A 24109-nucleotide genomic window follows, 5' to 3' on the forward strand; every position below is an offset into this window, starting at 1 on the left:
CTGTCTTCCAGCCCTTCAAGCCATGAGCGAAGATGACAGCCCATCCTCCACTAACCTGGAAATTCAGGCAATTTTTGGACAAAGATGTGCAGAACTAAGGTCATCTGCTGGATTCAGAGAACCAGGGTCCCAAGCAGAGTACCAGGAGACAGTGAAGAGAGCAGCAGGACTCAATGTCACTGGAGCTCCAGGCACACCTGATGCTGGCCACAGCTGTGCCTGCTGCAAGCTCCCATAGCTGCTGCCTTCCCCCTCCCTGTTGACAGCTCCCTCCCTCCAGCCCTCAAACGCTGCCCATTCCCTTTTTTTGGCCCCCATCTCATCCCTTCCCTTTCCCTTCCATTAACAAACAGTTTGGTTTCTCCCCCTTACCTGCATCTCTGTGGAGCTGAAGTGGCACAAATCCCGGGCCCTGGGACACACAGGCCCCTGCTGCTGTTCTCTTCCACGCTGTGTTCTGTGCACACACACAGAGGAACGAGGGCAGATCAGGCTGGAAAGGTGCCTGTGCTGAAGGTGCAGTTCCACAACCCTGTGGACTTGCAGATCTTGCTGAGCAGCCTGGAGCCCCTGGAATTTGGAAGAGCCAAGCTGAGTATGCTCTGAAGGCAGCTGTGAGGGATTCCATGGCAAGCTTCCACGGAGGGCAAAGGAGCTTGGAATGCTGGAAGTTTTCAGGAATAGCTTCCTGAAAGCTCAGCAGTGCTCCATCCCTGCACAGGATCAGGGAGAGGGCAGAACCAGCGACCATCCGGGCTTAGCAGGGAGCTTTGGGTGTGCCTGAGGGCAAAGGAAGCAGCAGCGCGGTGCCCCAGACTGGGACACACGACCCTGCCAGTGCCCGGAGCGCTGTCAGGCAGTGCCGGGATCCCGGCTGTGGTTCTGGTGCCCACAAGTGAGGAATGGCAGCCCCAGGCTCAGAGCCAGTCAGAAAGCCAAGCAAGTGAGAGCAGAGGGAGGGCACCCTTCCAGTCTCTCTTGGGCATGGCCGCAAAACAGCCCCTGCTGCTTCTTCCTCCGCCTGTGTTTGGGCTGTGCTGGTGGCAGAGGCAGCCAGGCTGTGCTCTGCCTTCCAGAGCCTGTTGGGACCGGGCATGAAAAGCGCTGTGTGCACAGCAGAGAGGCCTGGAAGGTGCTGGCAAGAGCGTCCTGCGGGAGCAGGGCTCTGGGCTCTGGCTGGGAACAGCCTGGTCTTGGTGCCGTGGGCGCAGGCAGGAGTTGAGGCAGGTGAAGAGGCACTGAGCAGCTTGTGTTTGTAGAGGGCCTGGGGCTGCACGTCTGAGCCTCCACCTGGAAAGGCACTTGGGGGAATAGGAGCTAGAGCTGGAGTGCCTGTCCTGAACGGACATGAAGTCCTTCAGCCTTTCCAGCGTTTCCTAAGGGTGTGTTGGTGTTGAGCAGAAAAGCTGCACATTTGGGGAAATGCCTTTGGAGGACAGGGGCTTGCTTCTCAAGGAAAGTGCTTCCCAGGGAGCTCCCAGTGAGGCAGGTGCAAGTGTCCCCCTTTGGCTCTCTGTGCTCCTTTCAGTCCTTGAGGCCAGCTGCACTTGGCAGAGGGGCAGGGGAAGGGAGAAGGCTGTGAAGAGCAGGTTTGGCATCCACCTGGACCTGCAGAGACCAACCCAAGCACCTGCAGCAGCGTGTGTTAGCCCTGCTTTGGACAGAGGGGTGAGCAGAACCATCTCTGTCCATCTGTGAGCCCCAAAGTTCTCAGTGGGAGCTGTGAATTAAAAGGCCTTTACACACTCACGTTTCACATCTTCCCTGTCTGCTGTGTTTCAGCTCTTGGCAATATGCATTTGCCTTTGTGATTTGTGATACCACAGATCCAAGGAGATCATTGTGACCCTGAGAAACCTCTTGGAACCAAGGGGCCATTGTGACACAGCAAGGCCTCATGGAACCACAGGTCCATTGTGACATTGCAAGGTCACACAGGTCCAAGGTGGCCATGGAACCAAGGTTCTGCCATGGAACCTCATGGAACAAAGGGACCATGGTGACACTGTGGAACCAGGGAGACTGTTTTTGGCAGTAGGAAAGCTCATGGAACCCCAAGTCCATTGTGACACAGCAAGGCCTCATGGAGCCAAGGGACCATTGTTAAACTGTGAGGCCTCATGGAACCATGAGCCATTGTGACACAGCGTGGCACCTCATGGAGCCAAGAGTCCATTGTTACACTGTGGGGCCCTGTGGAACCAAGGGGACCACAGTGACTTTCTGGGGCCTCATGGAACAATGGAGACTGTTCTGACACTTTGGGACGCACTGGAACCAAGGGGCCATTAGAGCATGGCAGGCCCTCATGGAATCAAGGGGACTACAGTGTCACTTAGACCATTTGATTTAACCTTACTTAAAGGCCTGACTGGCTCAGTTACCCAAGGCACTCAGAGCCCTCCGAGAGCAGCATTTCTGCCACATTTCTCCAGCACAGGCACTCCTGTGTGCACACAGACACAGACAGTCAGTGCAGGGCACCTGTGAGAAATTCCCCTGAGGGCAGGGAAATGCTCCCTGTGGATGCTTTGGCATCTTCCCAGCGGGGAAGGGTTGAGCCTGGAGGAGTGGGGGGATCAGCCCAAGCTCCCTCGTTGTTCGGGATCCCCCGAGTGCAGCAAACGGGAGAGTTCCCAGCTTGGAGAGGCCCCACTCAGAGGGAGTCGCTGGCCCAGGAGAGCTCCAAGGGCTCCTTTTGGAGCGCTGTTTGTAGGGCCCCAAGAGAGGGGCTTCAGTCCCAGCCATGTTTCACCCTGGCCGCACTTGGCATCAGCAGCTTTCTTTGGCAGGCTGAGAACAGGGATGTTGTGCCACTGAGGGAACACAAACAGTTCCCAGGGCTGCTCCTAAAGCAGCCAGGAGCTGGTTGGGCAGCAGCAGTGCCTGGAGCAGACAGGGTTTGTGATGAGCTCCAGAGGAGCTGAGCCCAGGGTCTGCTGGCCAAGGCCGAGGCCCAGCGAGCGTTTCTCAGCTGGCAGGGCGGCCTGAGAAGGGGAGGGAGGAATGCACCAGCACAGGAACCACGGAACCAAGGGACCATTGTGACACTGTGGGGCCTGTGAGACCAAGGGACCATTGTGACACTGTGGGACCTGTGAGACCAAGGGACCATTGTGACACTGTGGGGTCCTGTGAGACCAAGGGACCATTGTGACACTGTGGGGCACCATGGAACCAAGGGACCATTGTGACACTCTGGGGCACCATGGAACCAAGGGACCATTGTGACACTGTGGGGCACCATAAAACCAAAGGAACATGAAGCAGGTCTGGCTGGTTTGGCCTCCCGGGGACAACCTGACTGGTCCAGCTGACCTGGACATGTGGAGGGTCTCTTCTCATCTGCTGCTGGAACAATGGGGCTCTGGGCTTTCCTTCCTATGGAAAAGAACTGCCCTTCTCCGCCAAATGCCCATGGCCAAATTTGGGTTCCACCTCCAAATTTTCTTATATCCAGGGATTGCTCCCATAGGAATATTGCCAGGAAAAGTCTGGCTGGCAATGATTTCATGAGTGTCACCTCCCATCTCTCCCCAAAAACTGTAGAAGGCTCCATGCTTTCCTTGCTATGGGAAAGAACTGTCCTGCTTCTCCAGGTGCCCATGGGTGAAACTGGGATTCTGTCTCCAAAATTCCCTATATCCAAAGACTGCCCCCAGACAAAATTTGCCATTCCTCACAAGTCTGGCTGGCCTTGGCCTAGTGAGGCTCTCACCTGCCTTCCAAGAACTGGGGCTCTGGGCTTTCCTTCCGTTGGAAAATAACTCTCCTTCTTATACCGGTGCCAATGGCCACAGTTGGGATTTCACCTCCAACACTGCCTGTTGTGACAGACCAGAGGAGATTGTTGGCTGGAAACATTTTGTGTGTGGGGGAGTGTTGCCCTGATTCTTAGGATTTTCTAAAGCCTTCTGATTTTACATTCTTGTAGAGAACTTTCTCACACAACCTTCTGTAAACAATCTATTGTTTTGCATTCCTCCATAGAGGCGGAGAAACTTGATGTGCTAGTAGCTTGTCCAATGTCATTGGAGAGGTGGCACATACATGCACTCTCCAATCCACTGTCACCTTCGGAAAAGTATAAATGTTGGAGTCAGAAAATAAATGCTCTCATTTTCAGTTTACAATAGCAGCGGCTCGCGTTGTGCTTTCATGTGACCTATAGCGACAGGGGAGGAAGGGGTAGGTCCAGCCCTGCCCTACCCTGGAACCCCAGCCCTGCCCTGCCCTGGAACACCAATCCCCCCAGAGCCTCTATCCCGATGCAGCTGGTCTAGTGAAGAGATGTCCTTAGACATGGCCATTTAAACAGGAGAGATGGAAACACCTGAAGGAAGAGGGAGAGGAAAGAATAAACAGAATATCGGTGATGCAAGAAGGCAAGATCAGTATTTCTTCTCCTGCCATCAGTAAACTTCCAGGAAATTCCTGTACCTGCTGGAAAAACTTTGCCATTTCTGAAAAGTTTTCAAGTGACCCAGATAATAAGAATGTCCTTGTATAACATGAAATGTACAAATATTAAAACCTCTGATCCTTTCCAGGCAGACATCAGCTTTGTGCCCATGACCAGGCAGTGCCACTTGTGCCCTCGGGCGCCGAGCTGGGGTTGGATCTCTCAGAGAGGAGCTGAGGGAGAGCAGAGCACCTTGCAAGCTGCAGGTCCCTGCTAGCCCCGCAGGGCTCCTGTGCCATCAACATCTGCTCTGCTCCAGTCTGGAACAGGGCCCAGCACGGTGCCGGGACCATCAGAGAGCTGAGGTGTGTGCTGGAATTCCATGCCCTCCCCATGGCACAGCAGCCCTGCATTTCCCTGCTCCAGCCTTGGTCTCCAGCACAGCCATGGAGGCTCTTTGGGCTCCTGAGTGTTCCTGCAGCCCCCAAGGGCAGCTGAGCTCTGCCTTTGGCACAGTCAGCCCTGGCCAGCGCAGGCCATGCTCAGCAATTCCTTGTCTGTGCCCGGCCTTGCTGCCAGCCCCAGCTCAGCAGCCAGGGCTGCCAAGGGCTGGCATAGACAGAGGCTGGTGCTGACAAATGTCCTGGGCCCCCTCCCTGCTCTGTCCATGCCCCCAAGAGCACAGAGCAGCCTCCTCTCTCAGGCTCTTGCCTGTTTTCAATGCCTTGCCCAGGCGCTGGCCCTGCCCCACAAGGCCTGGGCTGAGTCCTGCCCCTGCCCGCTCAGCCAGGCTGAGATGGACACTGATGGTTTCTGTGCCAGGCTCTCCCAGCCCAGCCCAGCTCCCTGCAAGCTCTGCCAGCTGCCCTGAGCTCTGGGCAGCACCAAGGGCCTCTCCCCAGCACAGCCCAGCCGGCTCTGGCCCCACAGCTCTGCTCAGGCCAGGCTGCTCTGGGCACTGCCCCACGGCCTCAGCCCCTGCCAAGGGCACAGCAGCAGCTGCAGCTCAGCCAGGACTCAGCCCCAGCCATGGGGGAAGGGGCTTGGCCAAGGCCAAAGGAGCTCCCTGGCTGCCCTGCTCCCCTCTGGCTGAGGTGCTGAGAGCTCTGCAGCCCCTCCTGCCATCCCATCTGCCCAGGCCAGCACAAGAGCCCCGGCCTTGGGGCCCTGCAGAGCTGCTCCTGCTCCAGGCCCAGGGCCCATCCCAGAGCTGGGGCAGCCACAAAGCTGTGCCCATTTCTGCTCATTGCTGCTCTGATGGGATGGATCCTCAGACATATGGAGGCTGATGATGAATTTTCCTACTCCAGAGGCCTCTTCTTCCTTGAGCTCTTCAGTTCAGGAATTCAGTGAAAAAGGCTCATAAAGATTTGTTCAAAATGCCTCAAGAAGAAAAGTCGCTGGGAATAATTAAAGTTTTCAATTCTTCTGTGGTTACTTAGACAGATTTAAGAAATGTCTTCAAAGTGAATATATAGTATATTGAAAACGATGCAGAGAGAATAGTTTTGTCCTGTTAGGTTTTCTCTTCCTGTTTATAGATTGATATCAGCAATGTCCAATTGATATTGACTCCCAGCACCTTATTAGGCAGTCTGAACAGATATAAAAAACAAGACCCTTCATGGCTGACAATCAATAACACTTTGTCCCCACCTCGTCCCCACCATTTCCCCCTTCCAACCCCTGGCACTCCTATGGATCAGGAATGGTGTGGCCAGCAGGAGCAGGGCAGTGATTCTTCCCCTGTGCTCAGCACTGGTTGGGCAGCACCTCGAGTGCTGTGTCCAGTTCTGGGCCCCCAATTTAGGAAGGACATGGAGGGGCTGGAGCATGTCCGGAGAAGGGCAACAATGCTGGTGAGGGTTCTGGAGCACAAGTCCTGTGAGGAGTGGCTGAGGGAGCTGGGGTTGTTGATCCTGGAGAAGTGGAGGCTCAGGGGAGACAAGGCGGTGTCAGGGCACAGGTTGGACTTGGTGATCTCCAAGGTTTTTGGTGACACCAAGGGTCCCTGGTGACACTGCAGGATCCTGTGTCACCAGGGCTCCATTGTGACACTGCAGCCCCAAGGAATTCATTGTGGCACTCTGAGGCCTCATGGAACCCCAGAGGCCAATGTGACCCTGCGGGGCCTTGTGGAACCATGCAGAGCTTTGTGACAGAGCAGGACTTCGTGTCATGACGGGGCCATTGTTACACTGCAGGACCCCAAGGATCCAAGGGACTTTGTGACACCAAGGGGTCCCATGGAACCAAAGGGACATTGTGACCTTGGGAGGCCTCATGGAATCATGGAGACCATTGGAACACTCTGGGGCCTCATGGAACCCTGGTGACACCAAGTTGTCTGGGAGTGTGGATCTACTGGAGGGTAGGAGGGCTCTGCAGAGGGTCCTGGACAGGCTGGATCCAGGTCCCAAACCCAACAAGGTGAGGTTTAACAAGTCCAAGTGCCGGGTCCTGCACTTTGGCCACAACAACCCCTGCAGCGCTCCAGGCTGGGGACAGAGTGGCTGGACAGCAGCCAGGCAGAAAGGGACCTGCAGGGACTGATGGACAGCAGGCTGGACATGAGCCAGCTGTGTGCCCAGGTGGCCAAGAAGGCCAATGGCTCCTGGCCTGGATCAGGAATGGTGTGGCCAGCAGGACCAGGGCAGTGATTCTTCCCCTGTGCTGGGCACTGGTTGGGCAGCACCTCGAGTGCTGTGTCCAGTTCTGGGCCCCCCAATTTAGGAAGGACATGGAGGGGCTGGAGCGTGTCCACAGAAGGGCAAAGAAGCTGGTGAGGTGTGTGGAGCACAATTCCTGTGAGGAGTGGCTGAAGGAGGTGGGGTTGTTTATCCTGGAGAAGAGGAGGCTCAGGGGGGACAAGGTGGTGTCAGGGCACAGGTTGGACTTGATGATCTCCAAGGTCTTTTCCAACCTTGCTGATTCTGTGATTCTCTGAAACCACCCTTGGAGCAGTTGCAGGATGAGCCCTGGGCCTCCTCTTCAGAAGCTCCAGCAGCCCAGGTCCCTCAGCTTCTCCTCACAGCCCCAAAGCCCATCCTGTCAGTCCTGCAGAGCCTCTGCAGCTCCTCCTCACTGCCCAGAACAGGGAGCCCCACAGCCAGACACAGCAGCCCAGATGTGGCTCCCTGGCCTGGGGTGCCTCTGGCAAGGGAGCAGCAGGGAGAACTGCAGGAGCCTGTAGGCAATTCCTGAAGAACTTGTGGGATGATCCTGCTCCCTAAAGGAGGTTCTGGAGCCAATTTGGGGACTGGAGGCCAGAGAGGAAAGAGCAAACAGGGATGGGCAGCTTGCAGGAGAGGGAAAAGGGGCGGGCAGCAGGAAGAAATCTGGAGCAGGGGGAATAAAGAAAGCAAAAGTGAAGCCAAGGAAATGCTCAGGGCAGTTTGGGGGTGGCTGCCAGGCAGCCCTGGCTCTGAGCAGCAGCGTCTGCAGTGGGACAGGAAACTCCCAGCTGATGGGAACAAATTTTCTGGCTGACTGCAGAGGCCAGGACAAAGCTGAGTGGTTTCCCTGGCGCCCCCCAGCCCTTCCTGGCCCCAGGGGCTGATGCCATTTGTGCTCCCTCAGGTCCATGTCCCCACAGCAGCAGCATGGGGGTGCTCCCACCTGCTGTGTGCAGTGCAAACAGGGGCTGCTGAGCCAGTGCTGCCGTGTCTGTGCCTGCAAGGATGCGGCACCTCTGTGAGCTGGGGGAGAGGCCAGGGCTGCAGAGGGGGGATGTTGTTGGCAGCTCCATGAGGACGCTCTGGGACGCTGCCCTGGGCTGTGCAGCGCACTGGGGATGGATCAGCCCCTGCTCTGCTGCTCCTTCCCGTCTCCCCCAGGGCCCTTGCAGAGCACCAGCCGTGCTGTTTGCCCCCAGCCTGCCCACGGCCAGCCTGGGGCTGCTCACGGGGGTTTTCTGTGCTGAGCATTGGCCTGGCCGTGTTCTTGAGAGAGCCTGGGCAAGGAGCCTGGAGCCCCCAGGGCCTGGCCTGAGGCGTCAGCGCTGCCCCAGCAGTGCCCATGGCCTGTCCCTGCTGCAGCCCCGGCACTGCCACCCCCAGGACTGTGCCCGGCCCCGAGAGCACTCAGGCCCTGCAGCAACACCAGGGCCACCAGGGCAGCGGGGCAGGGCCACGGGAGCAGCACTGGCAGCACCAAGTGCTGCTGCTCCTGGGCACAGCTGCTGTGCCAGCACTGATCTGCCCCAGCTCTGCACACAGACATTGCTGCTGCAGCTCCAGAGAAGGCAACAAAAGGGCATCTCTGCAGAAAACTTAGCTGGGACATCCTTTAGTTCCTTTAAAGCCAATGAGAGTGAAGCCCCTCATTGACACAGTCTGTGGGTACAGGAAAGGTGGAGTGAAACAAAATGAGAAATGGCACAAGGAATGGCATTAATTTGTGGACAACATTAAATGTAAAACAAAGACTTCCAAGATGAAACCAACAAGAAGTATCAAATATGACTTTTATTACATGTGATTTAGATAAATTGTTCAGCAGGTTAATGTTTCTGAAAGCACCCAGTCATCAGTCTCCACACTGCAGCCTTGAGCTCCTGGTTCCTCAGGCTGTAGATGAGGGGGTTCAGGGCTGGAGGCACCACCGAGTACAGAACTGACAAGGCCAGATCCAGGGATGGGGAGGACATCGAGGGGGGCTTCAGGTAGGTAAATGCACCAGTGCTGAGGAACAGTGAGACCACGGCCAGGTGAGGGAAGCAGGTGGAAAAGGCTTTGTGCCGTCCCTGCTCAGAGGGGATCCTCAGCACAGCCCTGAAGATCTGCACATAGGAGAAAACAATGAACACAAAACATCCGAATACCAAACAGGCACTAACAGCAATGAGCCCAAGTTCCCTGAGATAGGATTTGGAGCAGGAGATCTTGAGGATCTGTGGGATTTCACAGAAGAACTGGCCCAGGCTATTGCCATGGCACAGGGGCAGGGAAAATGTATTGGCTGTGAGGAGCAGAGCATTGAGAAAGGCACTGGCCCAGGCAGCTGCTGCCATGTGGGCACAAGCTCTGCTGCCCAGGAGGGTCCCGTAGTGCAGGGGTTTGCAGATGGACACGTAGCGGTCGTAGCACATGATGGTCAGGAGGAAATACTCTGCTGAGATGAAGAGCAGAAAGAAAAAGAGCTGTGCAGCACATCCTGTGTAGGAGATGTCCCTGGTGTCCCAGAGGGAACTGTGCATGGCTTTGGGGACAGTGGTGCAGATGGAGCCCAGGTCGCTGAGGGCCAGGTTGAGCAGGAAGAAGAACATGGGCGTGTGCAGGTGGTGGCCGCAGGCTACGGCGCTGATGATGAGGCCGTTGCCCAGGAGGGCAGCCAGGGAGATGCCCAGGAAGAGGCAGAAGAGCAGGAGCTGCAGCTGCCGCGTGTCTGCCAGTGCCAGCAGGAGGAAGTGGCTGATGGAGCTGCTGTTGGACATTTCTTCCCTCTGGGAATTAAAAAAAAAAAAAACTTTACAAGGTAGGGCAAATTTCTTCTAATCCATCCTATGTTTTCTATTTGAAATCTTTCCAAAATTACTTCTCTTCCTCTGAGGGAACTTCACTAAACTTTTTTTTTTTATTTTTGACTTGGTCTTTCTACTGCTGAGTTACTGCCTCATATTATCTTCAGCATTGCTCTCAGCCTGCACGCTGAGAAGTCCAGAGGGAAAACGGGGCTCCCTGTGCTCCAGTGCCATCAGACCTGCGTGTCCCCACATAGCTGCCCTTTGCTCATTTCATCTCCTTTATTTCAGTGTGATTCATCTCCTTTATTTCAGTGTGATTGAACTTAAAACATCCCTGAAAAATACAGTGACATTTTGATGGCACCAATTTCAAAATAAATTTCCCTAATCCCTTCTCTCCTTTTTTTCCTTAGTTGCTGAACAGGAAGGGATGTTCAGGTTTCCTCTGGCTCTCTGCTGCCTTGAGCTGTACCTACTGGGAGCTGTTTCTCTCTATCCAAGCCTTGTCCCTGCCAGTGTTGCCAGAGCCCAGCCCTGCCCTGGGGGCTCAGCTCTGCCCTTTAGACCCCTCTCAGCACAGGGCACTGCCCAGGGATATCTCCCTGGGCCTTAAAGGCAGGGCAGAAAAACAGAGATGCTGCAAGCCAAGGTGCTGCTGCTGCTCTCTGTAGGTAGAGGAGGGTGAGGAGGCACTTTCTGAGGAAGATCTGAGGCAGTCTGCTGATGCCCAGGGTGACAGTGCAGGAGTCTCAGTGACACAGACAAAGCTGACAGCCCCTTTCCCTTCCCTTTAGGAGAAAGTTTAGAGCAGCCCTGGCCATGCTGTACCACCTCCACCACAGGAGGAACCTCCCTGATGGGGGTCACTCCTTCCAGCTACAGCTTCTCCCCTGCACAGTCCATGGGGAGCTGCCAGGCAGGCTGAGAGCTGCCCCTGGCAGGTGGCACATCCCCTGGGCTGGCCAAGAGCCCTGAGGGCTGCAGGAGCTGCTCTGCAGGACAGCCCTGGGCAGCCCTGGCTGCAGCCCCAGCTTCACCCCCTGCAGCTGTCCCTGGCAGCAGGAGCCGTCCTGCCCTGTCCCTCTGACAGTGCCCAGGACAGCCCCACTCTGGAGCACATCCTCCCCCAAAACAGAAACGGCAGCAGAGCCTTCCTTACAGTCACATCAGTCCTGTCCTGCGTCTGCTTCAGGAGGTCCCTGCAGCCAGAGACTGACTGTGTCAGAAGTGGTGAAGATTTTCCATGAATGAGCTCAGAATTGTCCTTCCAGCTGCTCTGGGCCTCTGTCGGCTTCAGTGCTCTCAGGTACCTACAGGCAAAGCCCTCAGCCCTGCTGTGTTGGGAGAGGAGCTGCTCCTCAGGAGAAATGTCTTCCTGAGGCTCTTCTTGGATTGGCAGGACCTGCCTCTGTGCCAGGAGCCTGGCCCAGCTCAGCAGCACAGACACAGCACCCAGATTTAATGACTTTCTCAGGGCTTTGGTGTTGTTTACATAAAACTCAGTCCCTGAGAGAGTGTTCAAAAAACTTCTCAAGAATTAGAAGTCAGAATCAAGCTCCAAAGTTTTAATGGATCCCACTGAGGGACACAATGAGAAAGTATACCCAGTCAGAGCAGAACACTGGAGGCAGAGATGACGGCTGGGGACAAGCAAGGGAAAGGTGTCTCTGGTGCTGAGCAAACCTGGATGTGTTTCAGGAATGCAAAGGGCCCAGGCCTGAGCCCCAGCCCCTGGCAAGGCAGATCCTGTCCCTCCCTCATTGCTCAGGGCTCTTCCCAGGATGGGCACTGGGATGTGGGGATGTGCCATGCCAAGGGCAGGACCATGGGGCGGCCCCTGCCAGGCTGCTGAGCAGGGACAAGGAGGCACTGAGGCCCCAGGGCTGCAAGGGTCACTTGTCCCCTCGTGGCCTCAGGCCCAGGGCCAGCAGCCATGGCCAAAGTGCTGCACAGGTTGGCTCTGTCAGGGCCTTGCAGCTGCTGCACATCCCTGTGCCCTCTGCAGCCCAGGCTGTCCCACGGTGTCCCTGCCCTGTGCCTCTGTCCCTGCAGGCTGTCGTCATCCCCGGCTGCCCCACCTCGCTGGCCCCTTCCTTTGCTGGCAGCTCTGCCTCCTGCTGCCCCTGCCTGGCCACACAAAGCCTTGGCCTTGATACCAAAAGGGTTAATTCCATTTTTACCGTGCCTGTGAACTTTTAACACAGGAACAAGGCGTGCAGGAGTTGCTTTTTCAGCAAGGACAGTTGGAAATGTAGAAGACATCTGTCTCAAGAGTGCAGTGATAGAAAAAGCAAGGACTGAACCTGGGAACTTGGGGTGGGTTTTATGGAAATGGGTAAATTGTAATTCACATTTATGGACTGTGTATAAGCAACACACTGGTAGAGTTACATGTCCACATAAGGTTAGGAGTTATCCCTCACTAGACCCAAGGCCTGAATAAATGATCCCCTCTTAAATAGCAAATTAGTGTTAAGGAGCCTTGTTCTGATATTTCAGAGATTTGGTGACCATGGGGCCTCACAGAACCCAGGAGTCAGCTGTGACTCTGTCCAAACTCAGGGAACAAAGGGTCCATGGTGACACAGAGGAACCCCATGGAACCAAAATCCATTTTGGCACACTGGGGCCACATTGAACCAATGGTCCATTGTGACACCACAGATCCAAGGAGACCATTGTGACCCTGAGAAACCTCTTGGAACCAAGGGGCCATTGTGACACAGCAAGGCCTCGTGGAACCACAGGTCCATTGTGACACTGCAAGGTCACACAGAACCAAGGTGGCCCTGGAACCAAGGTTCTGCCATGGAACCTCATGGAACAAAGGGACCATGGTGACACTGTGGAACCAGGGAGACTGTTTATGGCAGTAGGAAAGCTCATGGAACCCCAAGTCCATTGTGACACAGCAAGGCCTCATGGAGCCAAGGGACCATTGTTAAACTGTGCGGCCTCATGGAACCATGAGCCATTGTGACACAGCGTGGCACCTCGTGGAGCCAAGAGTCCATTGTTACACTGTGGGGCCCTGTGGCACCAAGGGGACCACAGTGACTTTGTGGGGCCTCATGGAACAATGGAGACTGTTCTGACACTTTGGGACGCACTGGAACCAAGGGGCCATTAGAGCATGGCAGGGCCTCATGGAATCAAGGGGACTACAGTGTCACTTAGACCATTTGATTTAACCTTACTTACAGGCCTGACTGGCTCAGCTACCCAAGGCACTCAGACCCCTCCGAGAGCAGCATTTCTGCCACATTTCCCCAGCACAGGCACTCCTGTGTGCACACAGACACAGAGAGTCAGTGCAAGGCACCTGTGAGAAATTCCCCTGAGGACAGGGAAATGCTCCCTGTGGATGCTTTGGCATCTCCCCAGCGGGGAAGGGTTGAGCCTGGAGGAGTGGGGGCATTGGCCCCCCCTCAGCGTGCTCCAAGTCACTCCAGTATTTCCATGTCCCTGCTCCAAATGCTGCTCCCAGCCCTGATCCGTGGGAATGGGAATGTGTCGCTCCCTTGCCTGGGCAGGGTCACACCTGAGCCAGGTGTGCAGGGCAGGACCTTGCCCTGACCCCAAGCACTGTCCCAGCTCCAGGATCTGCTTCCCACCGGCCTCTTCCTCCTGCAGCCCCGAGCCCAGCTTGGTGCTGAACAAAGGGACTGGTCTGGGGTCATCCCCTGGCGGCGGCTGTGCACCTCCTCCGCCCCCTCCCGAAATTCCCTCTGGGGGGAGCAGGAGCTGGGGCAGGAGCCCTCTGGGGGGGGACAAGGGGGTGACACCAGGATGGGGGGGGGGGTCACACACAGCCCCCGGGGACCCCTCCCTCACCTTCTCCTACAGAGCCAGGAGGATGAACCCCAACATGGAGCCACCAACCTCCAGCAGCATCTTGGCGGGTGAGGTCTGGTGGCTGCTTTGGGATTCTGGGGGATCATGACTACCCAAAAACCCCCTCCCAACCCCACAGTCACTCTCAGACTCCTCAAACCACCCCACAGCTCCCAGCCAGGACTCCCCAACTACTCCCTGCAAGATGAAAGTCCCCAAGAACCACCAAATCCCCTTTCCATCTCCTCTAAGACCCGCCCAAATTCTCTGCAAGCCACACAGCTCTGTCAGGGACCCAAACCTCCCTCACAGACCCCTCCATGCCTCCTCCCAGCACCACAAATGCCCACAAGATTGACAGAAGCCCTTCCCAGTCCCCTCAGGAGCCCCTAAACTTCCACCTCCCATGGCACTGACCAGGAGAGGTCGGTGGGCAGGAACACTTACAGCCAGGATCAGCTCGGGCACTTCAGCAGCAATTTGGGCTCTTTGGGAGAACATCCCAAATGGGGAGACGCAGGCCAGGGACTGGGACAGACAGAATTCTTAGAAAACTGGTGGGCTCAGGTGGACACATTCTGCCAGCACACATCTGTGATTGTGGACATGTCCCCTGGCTTTGATAGCCTCGGAACAACCAAATTCTCCAAAATATTCCAATGAACCAAATCCACATTCACCCCCAAATCCTGGTAAATGGTGCAGGTTAAGATATCTTAGTTTAACTTCTTTATTTTCACTCCAGTTTTGGTTGTTTAGACTGGGTGAAGAAGGAAATTATTTAGATGGAAACGACCTCCAAGATCATGCAGCGCTGCTTGATCTGCCACCAGAATAACTTGACACAGCAGGTGATATTTTTGGGGGTGTAAATTCAACAAATCACTTCCTCCCAATGAATTTCTGGTTTAGATCAGTGTCCTTATGGATGTTCCTGCCTCTGTGTTCATCCAGGTGCCTATGGGAAACTAGGAGAATGTGGAAACCACCTTACAGGTGTCTTCTCAGCAGGGATCACTTGGAATGTGGGTCACCAGGGCTCTGCCCAACATGGGTCCTCCTATGGGGGATGGAATTGGAGCAGTGCACGAAGGTCTTCCTGCAGTCGGGGCACTCACAGGGCTTCCCTTACCGGTGCTTCTGTTGGTGTCTGGTCAAGTGAGAGCTCCTGGAGAAGCTCTTCCCACATTGAGGACACTCGTAGGGCCTCTCCCCAGTGTGGATCCTCTGGTGGATGATCAGGTGGGACCTCTGGCTGAAGCTCTTCCCACATTCCCCACACTCATAGGGCCGTTCCCTGGTGTGGATCCTCTGGTGGCAGTTCAGGCTGAATCTCTGCCTGAAGCTCATCCCACATTCCCCACACTCGTAGGGCCTCTCCCCAGTGTGGATGCGCCGATGGTTGATGAGGCTGGAGTTGTGCTTGAAGCCCTTCCTGCAGTCAGGGCAGCGGAAGGGCCTCTCATCCGTGTGAATCCGCTGATGTACAAGGAGTTCAGAGCTGGTCTGAAATCTCTTCTGACACTCGGGACATTCATAGGGCCTCTCTCCAGTGTGGCCGCGTTGGTGGAAGACAAGTTTGGAGCTGCAGCTGAAGCCCTTCCCACACTCCCCACACTTGTAGGGCCATTCCCCAGTGTGGATCATCTGATGGCAGATCAGGGTGCTGCTCTGCCTGAAGCTCTTCCCACACTCCAAGCACTTGTAGGGCTTCTCCCCATTGTGAAGCTTCTCAGGGACCACCAGGTCTGAGCTCTGGCGGAAGCTCTGCCCACCTTCCTGACCCAGAGTGGGCCTTTCCTCCTCAGAGCACCCTGGGCTGGGTTTGCAGCCCCTCCTTGTGCGGGATCTCCGGGGCTTTTCCTCCCTGTTGGATTCCCGCACTGTGCAGTTGCTCAAATCGGCCTCTTCCATGAGGTTGTGCTGCAGGGATTTGTCCTTCCTGGTCTCCATCATCAGCTCCTGCTCTGGGGTAGGAAGGACAAGGAGAGGATGGGATTTGCCTCCGTGCCACAGGGAAGGGTAAGGAGATCCCCCCAGTGCATCCCCGTCAGCAGAGCGTCGGCAGCGGGGCTGACCTGCAGCCAGGGGCCAGGCTGGGCCGGGAGATGGAGCAGGAGAGAGGGGGAAAGGGGCACTGAGTTCCTCCTCACCTGCCTCGGTGTCCCAGGGCACCTTCCTCTTCCTCACATCCTCCTCCTCCATTTCGTGAAGGTTTTGGTATGGGAAATTCTGTTTTGGGAGGGGAACAAGGGATGAGCACAGTGAGTTTTGTACTGATTTCAAAGCAAACCAGGGGGAGAATTTATGCCAGAATTACAATTGAAAAAGAAAATGAATATCAAGGCAATGATACAGAAACACTGGTTTAAACTCACAGAGTCAGGATATAACCTGACACCCCGTTGGTCAGGGTGGTGGTAGCAGTCTGATGAAATGGTGGCTGCAGTCCAGCTGGAGTGATGAAGGTGATTCTGTCAAAGCAGTGATCCTGTAGAAGGGTCTGGTCTTTCTCTGAAGGTCCAGTGGTGGTTATGGAGCTCTTGTCCTCTGGGAATGCAGTAGGCAAGGTGGTCGTGGTGTTGCAAGGGTGAGATTATATCCAGGCAGGAATGCTTGGTTCCTCCCCCTGGGCGGAGCATCCCACAATGGGATGATGTAATTTTATCAGCCCTGCAGTGACACTCAATGGCCCATTAACAGAAGATGGCCCCTGGAGGGCGTTATCAGGGCTGAGCCATGGAAGAGATAAAGAACACTGCCCCACCTGTTGATAACAGTTTATGGAGATGGTGACTGGAAACACTTTTGGTTACATCTGACACTGTAACCTGGAACAGTGAGGCAATCCCTGCTCGGGGTGGGGGGTGAACACCACCCCCCTTACCCAAACTGGCTCAGGTGTAAAACCCCCACCCTGGGAAGGACACGCACACAGGGGACAATGTCACACTTGCCTCACCCCAGGGTGATCTCTGTCCCTGTCACTCCCTTGCTCTCTCCCCTTTTCTCTTTCTTTCCATCTCTCTCTTTCTACCTCACATTTACTGTTCAATAAAATCCACTTTGGATTTGGTCTCCTTAGCACCTTCATTGAGGCAGAGGCATATCTCTAACAATTTTATTAACCAGATTGCGACATAATTTTGGCACAGTGAGTTCAGGGCACTGCTGTCTGACCCCAAGTGCCTTTGACAACAGCATGGGTCCCTCCTCTGAGGAGGTTCTGCCTCTTTCTGGAGGAACTCTTGGAAACTTGGATGCAGCTTCCTCTGAGTGACTTTTGGGAGAACTTATGAGGAAAATGGCTGTTGTGGGTGGCCAGGGTAAAGAAAGTATTTTCTTGTCCTTCCTTGAAAAATTTTTTTAAATAACTGGAGAAAAAGGAACAAATGATACTAGCAAGACTGACAAGGATCATTCACCCCAATGTGAGGAATTCAAGGCCAGTAAATTCCTACAAGAAGCCCAGTTCAAGTAGATAAATTCCCAAGTAACTCCCGAATTCACAGCTCTGGGGACTTTGCCAAATATGAGAATCATTATTTTCTTTGTCCCTGTCACCTTTGTGACAGCTACACAGAGCTTTCCCTTCCCTTTATTAATCTGTATTGGGCCAAATTTCCACTTTCCTTTTATCGGAACCTGCCAGCAGCTGAGCTGAAGCTGTGCAGGAACTGATGAAACTTGGATTTGCCACAGAATTGCTTCTATTTTCAGTTTATTCATGTTTGGGATTTGATGTGTTTCCATCACAAGTGACTTGTGGGAAGAGCAAATCATCCTCAAGGCATTTTCTGTAGGGTTAAGTTTGATTTCTGCCAAGTTTGTTTTGTCCAGTGCTCAGGGGATGCTCAAGGGGTATCTGGTTTTGGTTTGGCCCTAATTTTCTTCTGATTTGTCTTTATCACTTAAAAACACCTGAAAAATCACTAAGAAGAGTATTGACCAGACATGTCAAAAGTCCCTCCATCTAAGAGTTACTTGAGGTAGAATTTACGGTTTGGAAACATATTCTGGGGGATTTGTGGGTTCTTCGGGGATATATGGGCGTATTCTCCATATCTTTGCACTCCAAAAGCCAAGGTGGATTGCTCTGTCACCTCAAAATTACTCAATCCCACCTCAAAATGGCTGGTTCCCACCTCAGTCCCATGCCAAAATTACTCAATTCCACAGCCTCCAGGGTTAGATGGGGTTGGAAGGAGATTGAGAGAAGTAAGATCCAAATTTGAGGTTGTGGGATCAGGATTGTATGGGGCTGGGTGGGTGTGATTTATTTTGATAATAAATAAAACTATCAGAATTATTGATTTCTGTCCCATTCATTTTCTGTCAGTTCTGGTTTGCTTTTCAGAGTGCCGCCTTCTCAACTTATTTTGTTTCTGTCCTCCTGTCCCAGACTGAAAAGCAAGATGTGTTCTATTTGCCATCTGTATGGCAGTTGTCCTGAGTTAAGTGGGCAGTTTTTCCTTATCTCTTCCACAATCAGTCCCCCCTCAGGGGAGACATCTGCTGATAATGGGCTATTGAATGTCACAGCATGACTGATAAGAACTATAACATCCCACTGTGAGATGCTCTTCCTAGAGGAAGGAGCCAAGCATTCCTACCTGCATCTAATCTTGAGATTCTGGCCCACCAACACAGCTTTTTTCTGGGCTGCCTCTTCCTCTTCAGAAGAAGACACCCTTTTCTACAGGATCACTTCTCCAACAGAACCATACCTGACACTGCAGGAGGAGTGCAGCCACCATTCCAATTGGACTGTGGCCAACACCCTGTCCAACAGAGTGTCAGGTTGTATTCTGGCTCTCTCAGTGTTGTTTTGGTTCATATTTTCATTTTCTTCCCTAATAAAAAGCTGTTATTCCTGCTCCCATATTTTTACCTGAGAGCCCCCCCCTTAATTTCAAATTTATAACAATTCAGAAAGAAATAGTCTACATTTTTCCATTTCAGGAGTGGCTCCTGCCTTCCTTAGCAGACACGTGTCATTCCAACACAAAACACCTCCTTTCTCTCCTGCCTTCCTTTGGCTGCTGTTTCTCTCTCACTGTCTTCCTTGACCCAGGGCAGCTCCCACCAAAGGCCCTGCCCTGATTTAATTCCCACTCCATGAGCTGCAACAATCACGGGTGAAATTATGAAGGCTGGCAGTGAAATGTCACTGTAGGATCCTGCTGCACTTGGCTTTTGACTCTTCCATAACAGCTTTGCCTTCATGGGCAGGAACATCTTTTCCTGGCTGGGAACTGGAATTCCAGCCCCTGGGAGTGTGTGCCATGGATCCCAGAGGGGCATTCCCGAGGCTCCCAGGGTGCTGCTCCGGCCGTGCCTCCCTAGGAGCTGTGCAGGGCAGGGGACAAGGTGCAGCAGCTGTGTTGGTGCTGCAGTGCCACAACAGCCCCTGGTTCCAGGAGTTTCCGCACTGCCAACAGCCGTTCCTGGGTTCCATGATGCCCTGCTGTGTCCCCATGGATATTTGGTGTCATGAAGTTCTTCAGTGTCACAATGGCCACCTCGCTCCATGAGCTTCCACAGTGTCCAAATGGCCTCCTTGGATGGGCAGTGTCACCATGGACCATTGGCTCCATGCAGCCCCACCGGGTCACCATGGACTCCTGGGTTCCATGAGGTTCTGGGGGTGTCTCCATGGTCTCCTTGGATCCACAGTGTCACAATGGACCACTGGATCCACGTGGCCCTGCTGTGTCACCATGGCCCCTTGGTTCCATGGGACCCCAGGGTCACAGTTGTCTCCTTGCTTCCACGTCACCCCCTCAGTGCCAAAATGGCCCCTTCCTTCCATGGGGGACACAAAAGATTTATGGAAACATTGAGCAAATCCTGCTTAACACACCTGGGAACACCTGTTTGCATTCCAGAGGGAGGTTAAAGGTGAGGATGGCACCAGCAGCTTCCATCTGCAACAGAGATCCAGGGAAAGGAGTGGGACAGAGAATTCAACTGGGAGACTCAGAGAATTCTGCTTCCAGAGATCATTTCTGGACACACTGTTCCTTGTAGAAAGGTGACACCATTCCAGGCAGCCTGTACTGAGCAGGTGGCTCCTGAGTGGGGTTTGTTGTTTAGGAAACCTGTTCAGGCTTTTCCATTCTTTCTTTCCCAAGAGGAAAACTTCTCCTGGGCCTGTGTGCAGGCAGAGCCCTGAGGAGAGCAAGTGGGACGCGGTGCAATGGGCTGGGACATGGAGCTGCAGAGCTCAGGGACAAGGTTCTGCTGCAGGGCACAGGGATGTCAGTGCCAGGTGGGTGATGTCAGAGATGGTGAGGCTGCGGGTGAGGAGCAGCTTGTCCAAACAGGGTCAGGCCTCAAGGGGCTCATCCTTGTACATGCCCAGACCTCCTAAGGAGAACTTCAGTGTCAAGATCACCTGGGGAATGCTTCTATCAGCTCTTCTCTGAACTGCAAAATAAAAAAAATACACATTTGATTGAAGAAAAAAAGGTCATGAGGTGCACTTGGAAATCTTCCTCCTTAATAGAACTCCAAACTGACTTCAATCAGCTGCACAAGCCCTGGAGAGCTGAAAACAATTTAATGAAGACAAAGCACCCGTGAGGGCTTTCTGTATTTTGATGATCCCCACCATGGATTTGGGACTGAGTCCAGGACCCTCAGGCACTGAGAGAAGGCTGAAGAAGCTGCTCAAGGAGTCAGGAGCAAAACTCCAAGTCCCTTGGAGCATCCCTGGGCCCCACTGAGGGCAGGAACTGCCAAAGGCTCCCCAGGGACTGGTGAGAGCAGATCCTTGAGGCCAGGATTGCAGGGAGCCCAAGGCTCAGAGCAGGGAACTGCAATGCTGAGCAAGGCCTGGGCTGGCTGGGGGAAGCAGAAAGGCCAAGCCCTGAGCCCAGCCTGGCACAGCAGGGCCTGTCCCTCACGGGTGGCTCGGGGCTGTTTGTGGGGCAGGGGGATGTGAGGGGCAGCAAGGACAAATGTCACAAACCTCTGTGACACTCCAGATCCTCATGGAACAAAGGGGCCAGGGTGACACTGTGCTGCCTCATGGAATCAAGGAGACCATTGTGAACTCGGTGACCCCAAGGAACCAAGGGTCCATGGTGACCTTGTGCAGCCGCAGTGTCACAGAGGAGCCGTTGTGACACAGCGAGGGCACACGGAGCCCAGGGGCCATTGTGACACATCAGGGCTTTGTGGAACCACGAAGCCATTGTGACATTGCAAGGCCTCATGGAAGCACGGGGCCATTGTGACACTGCAGAAGCAAGGGGAACATTGTGACACTCCAGGGCCTCATGGAACCAAGGAGACCCTTGTGACACTGTGGGGTCCATGGAACCAAGGGAACATGGAACAGGTCTGGCTGGCTGGGCCTCCTGGGAATCGCCTGACAGGTCCGGGTGACCTTGGCATGTCAAGGGATACTTCTCATCTCCCCTGAAGCACTGGGGCTCTGGGCTTTCCTTCCCATGGGAGAGAACTGTCCTTCTCCTCCAGGGGCCTATGGCCAAAAGTGGGATTCCTTCTGCAAATTTTCTTAACTGCAAAGATTGTTTCCAGATTAAATCTGCCAGGAGAGACAGCTCTGGCAGGCTTGGCCACTCGGGACCACCTCTCATCTGCCTTTCAAACACTGGAACCATGTGCTTTTCTTTCTTATGGGGAAAAAACATCCTTCTTGACCAGGCACCCATGGCCAAAACTCAGGATCTGCCTCCAGAATTCCCTATATCCAAGGATAGCTCCCAGACAGAAGCTGCCAGGACTAACAAGTCTGGCTGGCCTTGGCTTCCTGAGGGATGGCATTCATGTGCCTCTGAAACACCGGGGCTCTGTGCTTTCTTTCCTAATGAAAAGAACTCCTCTTCCTGTGCAGGCACCCACAGCCAAAACTGAGATTCCACCTCCAAAATGCCCTGTGTCCAAGGACAGCCCCTAGACAAAAGGTACCAGGAGAGACAGGTCTGGCTGGCTTGGCCTAAGGGTGCCCACCTCTCATCTTCTTCCAGAACACTTGGACTTGCACTTCTCTTTCCTATAGGAAAAAATCATTAATCCTGTCATGGCCAAAACTGGGATTCCACCTCCAAAACTCCGTACATCCGAGGATTAATGCTTTGAGAAATGTTTTTTGTTGATTTAATGACCTATTAAAACTTTTCCTAAAGTTTCTCTTATCTTCTATGTTGCCAGAAAGGATGTTTTATTGTTTTGAGCTCCTGAGAATCTCTTGTTGGTATTTCTTCAGTGCATCCAACTCAGAGGACAGAACCTATTGTAATTCCTTTTAAATGTCCCATTGAGAGAGTTTTTTAGGAGATAGAGGTCAGGGCTTGTGTGTCCTGCTTGGCACAGCCCAGGCAGGGCTTTCACAGCCCCATCCCACACTCCATTTCCCAGCTGGAGCCGCTGGTGCCTCTGAGTTCTGCTGCCCCAGCCCCAGGGACGCTCTCCTTGTCTGCCCATTCCCCCAGGGTCTCTGGGCAGGGATGGCCTCAGTGGGGGCTGCTGACATCCTCAGCAACTTGGAGGCTGCTGCTGAATTTTACTGCTCCAGAGGCTTCTTCAGCCTTCAGCTCCTCAGTGCAGGAATTCAGTGCCCCAGGGCTCATTAACATTCAGAACCCCTTAACAAGCCAAGCCCTGGGAATAATTTAAGTTTTCAAATCTCTTGTGGTTGATTACACTATATTTAAAAGGACAGTGAGAAAAGGACCTGAAGAAATCAGGTCCTGTTTAGTTTTTTTTACTCCTAATAAATTGCTGTGTGAAATCTCCAATTGACACTGAATCCGAGTGCCTCCTCATGCAGTTGGAATAGATATGAAAATCAAGACCCGTCCTGGGTGACAATCAATAACACTTTGTCCCTACCCCCTCCCCACCATTTCCCTCATCCAAGCCCTGGCACTAAGAGCAGATGAGGAATGGAGTCACATCCAGGGGTGTCCCCAGGGCTCAGCACTGGGGCCAGGTCAGTGAAATCTCTTTATTGCTGATCTGGACGACGCCATCGAGGCACCCTCAGTCAGTTCCCAGGGGAGCCCAGGCTGGGTGGGAGTGTGGCTGTGCTGGAGGGCAGGAAGCTCTGCAGAGGGATCTGGACAGGCTGGAGCCATGGGCCCAGGACAATGGGATGAGGTTCACCAAGGCCAAGGGCCGGGTCCTGCCCTGGGCTCACAACCACCCCAAATCCCTGGCCGTGCCCTGCCCCTGATCCCCACAGCCTGTTCTGTTTCCTTCATCCCTGCATTGCCAGGAACTTTCTGGGACAAGGGAGCTCTGCTCTGGGAATGGAGGGAGCTCCAAGTGCCACCACTGGAGTGGGAACCACAACTCATCAGGTTTGTGTCCTTTGGGGGTCAGGAACTGGTGAGAGTCAGAGGCACAGAAAGTTTCTCTTCATGGCCAACAGACCATGGTTGAACAGGACACAATTTAATAACAATCACGCTCTTCCCTGAGCTATGTGCAACGTCCCAGCAGTGTCTGATGAGTCCAGCATCCACAAGTGCTTTCCATACTAAAATTGATTTTAGACAAGCATGGTTCTGTGATAGATATAGACATAATTAAGTTCTTGTATCAGGATTCTCATACTGGAGTGGGGGAAAAACAGATCAAACAATTCTCGATTTGCAAATCTGTCAGTGGTGGATGGAGAAGGGAGGTCAGGAAATGTGTTGAGGAAATGATGAAACCAGCCTGGCCCATTTAATTTCCTCCTGTCCTTGCTGATCTCCCCTCTCTCCCTTCCACCCATTGGCTTCTGTCTCCCACCAGGCCCCCCGGTGAAGAGCCTGGCTCTGTGTTCTCCATCCCCTCCTCACTGGCACTGCCAGGCTGGGATGAGGAGCCCCTCAGCCTTCCCTGCTCCAGGCTGGACAAGCCCAGCTCCCTCAGCCTCTGCTCACAGCCCAAGGGCTCCAGCCCCACCTTGGAGGCCCTTCCCTAACCCTGCTCCAGCTACCAGACATCTTTCCTGCCTGGGGAACCCAACCCAGGCCACAGGGACCTGGATAATCCACATCCTTGATGTCCTGGTCACACAGCCCTGGCCCCTTGTCCACATGTCAGGCTCTGGGGTGGATCCTGTAGAACATCCTTTGGTGGAGGCTGTGGCTCCAGGGGGACCAGGGGGGTACTGGGGGACAGGGACCCTGCTGGGCATGAACAGCATTGGACTTGTTGGGAGAAACTGTGAGGGGGAGCTGGGGCAGAGTGACCAACCCAGTGACCTCACAGAGCCCTCCTGGGATGTCACACAGCCCCTCTGTGATCTCTTAGCCTGCTCTGTGAGGTCACAGCCCAATCTCTAATGTCACACAGCTGGTTTCTGATGTCACAGCCAACACTGTGATGTCACAGCCAGCTCTGTAATGTCACAGAGACTGTCTTTGATGCCGTAGCTGCTCGATGAC

The 24109-nt window shown here is 54.0% G+C and overlaps 1 protein-coding gene and 1 pseudogene across 1 annotated transcript; both read right to left on the bottom strand.

Annotated features, from left to right (window-relative positions):
• LOC140680996 (uncharacterized) overlaps positions 1–24109 on the bottom strand; it is a 608239-nt pseudogene that overhangs the window by 141089 nt on the left and 443041 nt on the right.
• LOC140680900 (olfactory receptor 14J1-like) lies at positions 8904–9836 on the bottom strand. The gene has a single exon (XM_072919804.1). It carries the CDS (start codon positions 9834–9836, stop codon positions 8904–8906), a length of 933 nt encoding a protein of 310 aa, XP_072775905.1.

Source organism: Taeniopygia guttata, chromosome 30 (genome assembly GCF_048771995.1).
Source record: "Taeniopygia guttata chromosome 30, bTaeGut7.mat, whole genome shotgun sequence".
Classification (NCBI taxonomy): Eukaryota; Metazoa; Chordata; class Aves; order Passeriformes; family Estrildidae; genus Taeniopygia; species Taeniopygia guttata.

Coding starts and splice junctions, on each gene's coding strand:
- LOC140680900 (XM_072919804.1), bottom strand. CDS start 9,836: ATGTCCAACAGCAGCTCCATCAGCCACTTCCTCCTGCTGGCACTGGCA.